This window comes from Gekko japonicus, unplaced genomic scaffold (genome assembly GCF_001447785.1).
Source record: "Gekko japonicus isolate JY-2015 unplaced genomic scaffold, Gekko_japonicus_V1.1 scaffold2543, whole genome shotgun sequence".
In the NCBI taxonomy this organism is placed as follows: Eukaryota; Metazoa; Chordata; class Lepidosauria; order Squamata; family Gekkonidae; genus Gekko; species Gekko japonicus.
In genome coordinates this window covers 157,218-166,824 of record NW_015171578.1, presented here as the reverse complement: position 1 = coordinate 166,824, position 9,607 = coordinate 157,218, and the positions used below count along the sequence as shown (strand labels likewise).

Below are 9,607 nucleotides of genomic sequence, written 5' to 3'. Positions count from 1 at the left end.
CTTTCCCTAGTGTGTACTCAAAGCAGGTTACAGTGTTCTCCTTTCCCCCATTTTATTCTCACAACAACCCTGTGAGGTCGGTGAGACTGCAAGTGTGTGACTGTCCCCCCAAGGTTACCCAGCATGCTTCCAGGGCAGAGTGGAGATTCAAACCTGGGTCTAGAAGATGCTAGTTAACACTGTAATGGCTACTCCACACTGGCTCTTGGTTTGGCTAATTCAACCTGCTTCATGCTTGGCCTACATCTTTTGGTTGAGAGACCAGTTCCTGTTGCTGATTCTCAGTGGCCCCTGGATTTGTGCTTCTGTGCAGAGCGACTGTGCAAAGCTGCTTCAGCAGGGCTTTGGGGGGGAGCAAGCACAGCCCAAGATTGACAGCTGCCTCTCTGACATGGCTGCCATCTCTCACAAGTTTCGGGACCTGCTGCAGGTAAGCTTCAAGTGTTGCCCATAGCCCTTGAGGCAAGGTAGTCATCAGGAGAGAGCTGCCTCTAGGCTGACGTTTAGCATGGAATGAGGCCAGCAGTGGCGGTAGCTGAGGGATCCTGACCTCGTTTTCCTTCTAGTTGCTTCAGTCCAGGGGATGTGCAAGACAGCCTCTGCCTCATACTGGCAAGGCCAGTAGCCACAGGCCACCTGCACCCTGTAGACTCCACACTGAGGTGCTAGAGGAATGCTCAGATGGCACAGAATGTGGCAACAGGTGCAGATTTTACCTTCCCACAAGAAAAGGGTCTACTTTTACTTTCTCTTGTAGCCTAGTAGTGTCCAGTCTGCAGTCAAGTTCATTGTTCAGTCCAGACATTCACTGAGAAGTCTGTGTGTTTGTCAAGATTGTAAATCAAGAGTTCCCAGGTCCCTTGGTTGTGGCTCTTTTTCAGCCAGAGGACTCCCAGATTCCGTGAGATGGCTGTCCTGTTGTCACTGTTAGAGGGCTGTCTGGCAGGAACCACAAGACAACAAGACAGGTGGCTAGATTTTGTGCCCAGGTACACAAGGAGCGTAAAATGCATGGCAGTTAGATTTTCTAATCTTTTATCTAAATTATACACAAATGTTACGGCTGTCTTATTTTATCTCTATGTTATAGTCACAGTTTTTAAAATTTAAGTATGCCACTGTTGGTTTTATCTCATATCTATTATTCAAACGTTTTTATGTAAAATGATTGAGTGTACTGGTCATTGACTGTAACAATAAATTTGATTTGATTTGAGGGCTTTAGGAGCCCTCTGGTTCTTGTGTTTATAACAAGCACATTCCCCATCTCGCCTCCAGGAAGGCCTAAACGAGCTCACCAACTCGGCTATCAAACCACAGGTGAAGCCTTGGATCAATCTCTTCCTCTCTGTCTCTCACAACATCGAGGAGGTAAGTCCAGCTCCTTGCACTTCAGAAACACTTGGCTAGCACAGAGAGGGGATGCGGTAGCACACACCTTGTGTCTTCCCAGCTTACAGAGGGATCTAAAACACTTAAAGCTGTAGGGCAGTGTGCCAGGGTGCATTCGTTTCTTATTTGTCACGAAAATTGCGGAATGGGGCAGGTAATGGTATGTGTGTCTAGGTCAGGGGTCTGCCACTGACGGCTCCAGAGCCAAATGTTGGTTCAGTCTGGAAACAAATGCAGCTCTTTACAAAAGAAAATGAAATCTTTACATTAAGGGATGTCAGAGAGGTCAGTGGGATGCTGGCATAATCAATACCTAAAGAGAATGTCAGGCAAAGATTTTCAAGGGCTTCTTAGAGATGCTTTGCAAAAAAGGTAAATAATAGAAATCGACAGTTGCCAGGAATCCGTGTGGGATCCATGCATAGATTTATGTCCACGCACTAAAACAATTGGGCAGGGTCTTCCTGTGTATAATTATTACTTGTTGTGAGAGCTCATGAACGTGTGCCACCCCCTGATAAAGGACTCAGAACCAGTATTTGGGCTGCAGAAAGATCACTAATCAACATGTTAATTCTCAGTAACATGGAACTGTGTAGTTTCAGTTACGCGAACAGGTTTCCTTATATTGCTTGCTTGTCCATCTCCAGTGGTGATTTTTTACCTCCTTGGGCTTGTTATTTGTAAAAAGCCACTTTCCCCTGGAGCAGCCATTTCCATGCAGAATCTCCCCGCTTCAGTCCCTGGAATCTCCCGTTAAAGGATCTTAACTAGGAGACGTTGGGTGTCGCCTCCTGTGCTTTGAGGCTCTGGAGGGTCCTCTTTCTTTTTGACTTCTTTATTAAAACATCCAACCCCACCTTTGCCTAAAGCTCAAGGTAGCTAACACAGGACAATTTTGAAAGAAAGAAAGAAAGAAAGAAAGAAAGAAAGAAAGAAAGAAAGAAAGAAAGAAAGAAAGAAAGAAAGAAAGAAAGAAAGAAAGAAAGAAAGAAAGAAAGACCCTTTCAGTCAAATGTTTGATCAGACATCAAGATCAGAACAGCCGTTGTTCAAACGGCAGCTCTTCCGCATGCCCCTCAAGCCACCTGATCTGTGCAAGTGATACAAGGCCTACACACATCCTCACTGAGGCTACAGGACCTCTGGGCAAGTAAGGAGAGGTGGATGAAGGGCCAAAAAGGTTGGTGAAGGAGCAGGCAAGGTAGAGAAGAACAAGCAGGTAGGCGGGGCATCTTAACCAAGGTGGAAACTAGAAACTGATGGACTGAAAGGAATGTTGAGTTACGCAGACAGGTGACTGATGGCCCATCATGGAACCGGCAGACTTTTTGCTTTACGCGTCAGCAGGTTGTGCTTCCCGTTTGATTCCCCCAGCATGAAGGACTTGTGTTAAAACTAATCATTGGCAGTCTGCCTCCCTTATAGCAGCTCCCTGCTGAGGGAAATGGGGCGTCTTGAGAGTGAAGGAGTAACGGTTTGTCAGGAGCCGATGAATTTAACTTTAATTTTATTTTACTTCGTTTATACCCTTCTTTTTCCCCAGTGGGGACCCACATTGTTCCCCTCTCCTCCATTTTATCCTCGCCACTCCCCTGTGAGACAGGGTGGACTTAGAGTAACTGGCCTGAGGTCACCTATCAAGCTTCCGTGGTAGAGCAGGGATTCAAACTTGGGTCTCCTAGATCCTGGTCTGACGCTCTTAACCACTATACCACACAGTACAGTGCCTGAAAACCCAATGAGCTGGTGAAGTCCTCCTCTGCATTCTGTTCCCATTTTAGGAAGAGTTCAACGACTACGAAGCCAACGACCCCTGGGTCCAGCAGTTCATCCTTAACCTGGAGCAGCAAATGGCAGAGTTCAAGGTCTGTTTGGGTCCCTGAGGGAATCAGTCAGGTCAGACGTGAAGGGCTTCCCCTCCAGCAGTTCCACTGAACTTCCCTCAGGAGATGCTGCACCGTTCCACTTTGCTGGTGGGAGAATGAACAGGCCTTAGCCCCTCTTGAGTCCAGGCCGTAGCCAGGATTTTTTTAATTTGGGAGGCCTTTAAATAAGTCAGGGGGCACCCCCCCACACACACACACCCAAAGGAGCGCCTGGGCTGGATGGGAAGTTGGGGGGGGGCCTTGGTGGTAAGTCAGGGGGCCAGGCCCCAATGTGCCCCACTGTAGCTACGGGCCTGCTTGATTCTCTTCGGCGGTGGCTTTTACCCTGTGCTTCTCAGGGTGGGGGGGAGGTAAGACTGCTTGGGAAAAGGTCCTTCCTTGCTGGCCACAGTATACTCGGTGAACTTCCACCCTTCAGAAAGTGGACAGCAAGATCTGGAGGGCAAGGCTAGCCCACTTGCCACCCACAGCATGAGCGACATTGCACAGACCATGGCTCCCTCCGCTTCTTCCCACTGGTGAGAAGGAGTCATTCACCCAATGGCTCCTGGTTTCCCTCTGGTAGTGAGTTCTGTTGACACTGACTCTACTCTGGAAGTTGGACTCTGGGTCTCCAGCTCATGAGGGCGTCTCCCCAAGACAAGAGTCAGCCCTGAGGCTTTGAGAGATCTGTGGGACCTGCCAAGGCCTCGGGTGGGGTCCTGGCTCAGCAGGCGGTGGTGCCTTCACTTGAGTCCTGTCCTCCTTGGTCTCGCTTACCTACCTCCCTACCTTAAGCTCTTGAATCATGCTTGCCAAGGTCTGTCCGCCCCTGCCCTTTTCTGTCACCTGCCCTTGGACCGCCTTCCCCCTACAATCCCGTGGAACTGCCGCACCGCAGCCTCTGCCCCGGTTTGTGCTTTTAGCCACCCCAAAGATGAGGAGGAGCTGGCCATGGAAACCGTCCCACACTGCAGAATGTACAAAGTTTCTGAGCCCCTTGTGGCTGCAGAGAGTCCCAGCCTTTGTGTACACCTGTTCCCAAAGGGAGGCCGTTGTTCTTACTTAACTCCTCCACACCGTGCAGTATTGCACCGTCAAGACCGATGTCGCCTTCTCTGTCTGCAGGTGGGACTCTCGCTGGTGATCTACGACAGCCTGACCAGCCTGATGACCACACTCATTGCCATTGAGATGGAGAAGGTGGTTCTCAAGTCCACATTCAGCCGGGTAAGTGGAGGCTGCTCCCCGGACTCCATGGGAAGGGTCGGGAAGAGCTTGTGGGTGGACATCTGCCCCTGCAGAGCCATCCGGTGGTTCTAGGAATCACCGTTCGGCCATCACTCTTTGGCCGGTGTTGCTGGCTGTCCTTTGTCAGCCCTCTGAATCTGGGTCAGCTTTCCCATGAAGTGACACTTTTAAGCAGTTGTTACAGGGCAGTAAAATCGAAGGAGGCTGAAAGGTCCGTTTTCCTGCCTCCAATCTCCAACTCTGTGCTCCAGGGGAGAGTTGATGGGGTAGAAAATAGTTTGGTGCTTCTGCTTCAGATGTAAAAATGCAGAGTGCTGCCTCTGGCTCTCAGAGGGCTAGCAGGGTTGTGCCAGCTTAGCGAATCCGCTTCCGTTGCCATCTTCTGCCAGCTATAGAAGACATGTGTTTATGATGTATAAACCTGTTAGCTGCCTTGGTGGGCCTGATGAGGGGATGAAGGCAGGATATAGATTTTGATGATGATGCTAATAGGCAGAGAGACCAGCCTGGCCCTGAAAAGACTGGGGCTTAAGACTGTGATCTCTGTGCTGTACAGGCACCGAGATCATCATATGTGTTGAGGACTTTCTCTTTCCTTCACACTTAGAAAATAATCGTTTGGAACTGGTTTTGGAAGGAGACTGGGCAGGCCTTCAGTGGCCCTGGCTCTGCCTACTGCTCATCTTCCCGTCCCTGTCCACGGTTTAGGCCTTGCTCCTATGCCATCCTTGCCCCTGTCTTTCCTTTTCAAAAATGTACTTCAGAAAACCCTTACAACACCGGAAGATATTTTAAAGTTTTGTTTAATTGACATAATTTATGCTGAATACTCCTCAGAGACACCTTCATGGAAGGCATACACAACTACAGAGCATGGTGACATCCATATGTGTATGAGAGAGAAAGAATGGCTGAAGATCTGTATTCAATGCATCTTTGTGAATAAATGAATTATGGGTTCTGAAGGTCTCAGGTTTAAAATTAAAACCAAGTTTCTAGGCCCACTGAGAGCAAAGATCTGGAGGATTATCCGTCTATGTGACCCCTTCATCTTCTTGCTCATCAACAGCCACTGCTTCCCAGTTTCCTTGTTTTACTTGTCCTAGTAAAAGAACATTCCGAGTGGTTTGTGAATGTCACCTGGGAAGCAGGAGGAGTATCGTGGTGAGCAAAACTGCACACAGAGGCTTAATTGTGCCATTGCATAGTTTGAGCCAAGAGGAGCAACAGAGGGTGGTCATTTTAGCTTCCTTTTGCAAAGAAGCCCAGCTGCTTCCCTTGCCCATCACAAGTTCCTTTCCTTGAAGTGGAGGGGGGATGTTTTCTGAAGAGGGTGCCCCTTTGTTTCCCCAGCTTGGTGGCCTGCAGTTTGACAAAGAGCTGCGATCTCTGATTGCCTACCTCACCACGGTGACGACCTGGACCATCCGTGACAAATTTGCTCGCCTCTCCCAGATGGCGACCATCCTCAACCTGGAAAGAGTAAGGCCAGCTTTTGCTGTCTGCAAGCACTGGGTTGGGGGAGGGAGGGATTGGGGCAGCATTCAGGTCCCAAATATGGACACGCGCCTTTAGTATCCGAGGCCTTCCACAACACATGCTGGCTGGGTTTCAGACTGGCTGAAGAGCATGTGTTTTTGAGCACAGGGAGAGTGCCTATTCCTCACTTGTCTCTAATTGGTGCCTCTCACGGAGGCTAGCATCTGACTCAGCCAAATGTCACAAAGGTGGTTTCTGGAGCACCACTAGTAGGTTTGGTGCCTCCTCACCGTGCCCCTCTGCATCTTTTGGGTGGCACAGCCCTCTCTCTTCTTCTGCCGCTTTCATAGCCTTGCTTTTCCATTTCTTTTTTTCAGGTGACTGAGATTTTGGACTACTGGGGGCCAAACTCGGGCCCGTTGACCTGGCGTCTTACTCCAGCTGAGGTGCGTCAAGTGCTGGCCCTCCGAATCGACTTCCGCAGTGAAGATATCAAGCGGCTGCGCTTGTAGCCACCTGGAACGTCTCCCCGCAGGGCCCGAAACTCAATCCTGTTAGTACAGGCTGCTGGGAAGAATCAAGAGGTGGATCCCAAGTCATCTCCTAACCAGTCGTTGGGAGGCCCAGCTGATTCCTCGTTCCTTACGAGAAATGAAGGCTCCTGCTCTTCCGTGCTGAACACTGTGAAACTCAGATGCTCTCAGATATAGTAGGGCAGGCATTAAATAATAGTTCTGATAGATTTCGGCTTTGGTCATCTGCCTGTTAATATGCGTGCTGCCATTTCCATGCTGTACGCACCATACGTCATACTAGCTCCACAGAAACCAGTGTCCTGATTCCATGCCAGTTTGCGTGTTAGTGGCAGCGAGCTAATAGTACATTTGTCGTACTGGAAAAGAGCTTGCGTTTGGACAAGGGGGCCGCGTGGACTGCGGCAGGCGCATCTTTGAGACGGCTCTCTTGTGTGACACCCACACTTTCTACAGGGCGCAGAAAGATTGTCTGTGTCTCCCCACCTCCCCTCTCGTCAATATGAACCATCCATCCTTCTCTGAGCTGCCAGCGCCTCAGTTCTAGCTGGCTGCCTTCCTTACAAAAAAACGCACATGCAGATCGTTCTTCACCTTCCAAGTAGCAACAGGAACACACCATATGCTTCGATCATCCTTCAGATCCCAAGTGCTCAGATGTGCTCCCTTGAGAGTTAAGGAAACCATTCCGGCTTGCCAGGTCCCCCAGCTCCTGGGGTGGGGGTAGGGTTGCCCAATCCAGGTTGGGAAATTCCTGGAGATTTGGGAGGTGGAGCCTGGGGAGGACAGGAACCTCAGTGGGGCACAAGGCCATTGAGTCCACCCTCCAAAGCATTCATTTTTTTCCCAGGGGAACTGATCTCTCGTCATAGAATCATAGAATGTTAAGAGTTGGAAGGGACCTTGCAGGTCATCTAGTCCAACCCCCTGCACTCTGCAGGAGCATGGCCGAAAGATAGCCCTACACCATACCCGAAAGATGGTCGTCCAGCCTCCGCTTGAAAACGTCCAGCGAAGGAGCATCCACCACCTCCCGAGGCAGTCTGTTCCATTGCTCAGCCACTCTTACAGTTAGGAAGTTTCTCCTGATATTTAGCCAGCAACGACTCCCTTGTAATTTCCACCCATTAGATCTAGTCTTACAATCCGGAGCAAGAGAGAATAGATCTGCTCCATCTTCTACATGACAGCCCTTCAGATATTTGAAGACAGCAATCATGTCCCCTCTAAGTCTAGTCTGGAGATGAGCTGTAATTCAGGGGGGATCACCAGGTCCCATCTGGAGGCTGGCATCCCTAAAACCATATGGCTCTCTCTGGATCTGAGCCATGGCTCAGTGGTTGAGCCACCTGCTCTGTACGTGCAAAGTCCCAAGTTCAGGCTCCACTCTCTGTACCACAAAAAGCCTTTCTCTGCCTGAGATCCTGGAGAGCCACGGCCTGTCAGACCACACTGGGCTAGGTGGAGCGGTGACTTCACTTGATAGCGCGCAGTTTCCGATTCTCCGAAGCATCCTGACATATAATCTGCAGGAAGGAGGTGACTGCACATGTATATTTCCCATATGGTAGAAAAACAGTCCCAAAGCCCACCTAAAGTGATGTGGGAAGGTTGGAGAACAAATCCGGGAAGGGGCTGCACTCTCCTCACACTCATGAAGAGGGCACAAAGGGAGTTCGGGCCGGCCTGACTTCTTTGTGTTCATATACACACTGGCCTCACTTGCCTGTTGTCATCCTGTGTGTTAGTATATTAGTTGTGTGTTATTTTATCTGCCCAGAACCACTCTTAAATATCCAGAGTATAAGGAAGAAAACCCTTCTCCTGCCACCCTGTCATCTTTACAGCAGAGAAGGTGCTGGCTGAGGTCCCACCCCTCTCTTAAATGAATGACACCTCCCCCCCACTCCCAGCAACAACCCAATGCAACAGCTTAAGGCACCTTTCCAGGCATTGAAGAACTGCAGAGTTGGGTAGAGTGAAATCAGAAGCAGGGTTTCAGGAGCAGAAGAGGAGAAGAGATTGGATTTATACCCCACCCTTCCCTCAGAGACTCAGAGCAGCTTACAAACTCCTTTCCCTTCCCCTCCCCACAACAGACACCCTGTGAGGTAGGTGGGGCTGAGAGAGCTCTTTCCAGAACTGCCCTTTCAAGGACAGCTCTGACAACTATGGCTTGCCTGAGGTCATCCAGCAGCTGCAAGTGGAGGAGTGGGGAATCAAAACCCAGTTCTCCCCGATTAGAGTCCGCACACTTAATCATTACACCAAATCACCCCCTTCCTATCATCAATATTATCCATCCATCCTTCTCTTACCTACCAGCACCTCAATTCTAGCTGGCTTCTTTCCTTACAGAAATACACACAGGCAGATTCAAGCAGTCAAAGTTATATCAGGTGTTCCTTAACTGTATATCACAGTAGAAAGCCCACTGAAAGGACTCAGGCATTCTAAAGCACTCACACACACTGCAATATACTCTGCTCAAGAAGGGGAAGTGAGAGGCCAAAGATGGCAGAGCAGGCCATATCTACACAGGTTCAGAGCTTCCAGGCACCTGTTCATCCAAAGAGGAAGGGGAGGAGAGAGATGTTTTGTGGGTCCAGAACACAAAAGCGCCTGTCACAGCCAGGTGAAGGAGATAGGACCAGTCATGGCAGAGCAACACACCACAGGGTAGGTGACAAGGCAGAGCATGAGCAGGCTTGAAGACATGTGCTGGCCCAATTCTAGCCCAAGTGGCTTGTTTCTGTCCAGGCCTGGAAAGAAGGGAGAAGATAAGCAGTCTGGTCAGTCAGTTGAGTTACCTGATAAGAACATTGGGGGGGGGGGCGTCAAGGTTCTGGGGAAACTGCCAGGTAAAGAAAGTGACAGCTGGTCTCTGTCATGACCCCACACTTACTTTACTCCAGACCGACTTAATTGATTGACATTTTTTCTCCTTCAGCAGTGCTTTATATTTTCTTCTAGTTTGTATCAGGAGCCTGCGGTTTTCATTTGTATTATTGTTTCTAAATTTATTATATTTTTGTTCCAGTTGGTTTTTAATCATCCTACAGTTAGACAGACATAGATGCAACA

At 49.5% G+C, this 9,607-nt stretch overlaps 1 protein-coding gene across 1 annotated transcript in view; it reads left to right on the top strand.

Annotated features, from left to right (window-relative positions):
- Window positions 1-7,030, top strand: part of COG4 (component of oligomeric golgi complex 4) — a 30,840-nt gene extending 23,810 nt beyond the window's left edge. Inside the window, exons 14-19 of the mRNA XM_015419813.1 lie at window positions 314-430; window positions 1,279-1,371; window positions 3,177-3,260; window positions 4,389-4,490; window positions 5,865-5,993; window positions 6,368-7,030. Of these exons, the coding sequence (XP_015275299.1) occupies window positions 314-430; window positions 1,279-1,371; window positions 3,177-3,260; window positions 4,389-4,490; window positions 5,865-5,993; window positions 6,368-6,502 (660 nt within the window). The 3' untranslated portion in view covers window positions 6,503-7,030. The remainder of the gene's footprint in view (window positions 1-313; window positions 431-1,278; window positions 1,372-3,176; window positions 3,261-4,388; window positions 4,491-5,864; window positions 5,994-6,367) is intronic.
- Window positions 7,031-9,607: the final 2,577 nt, after the last annotated feature.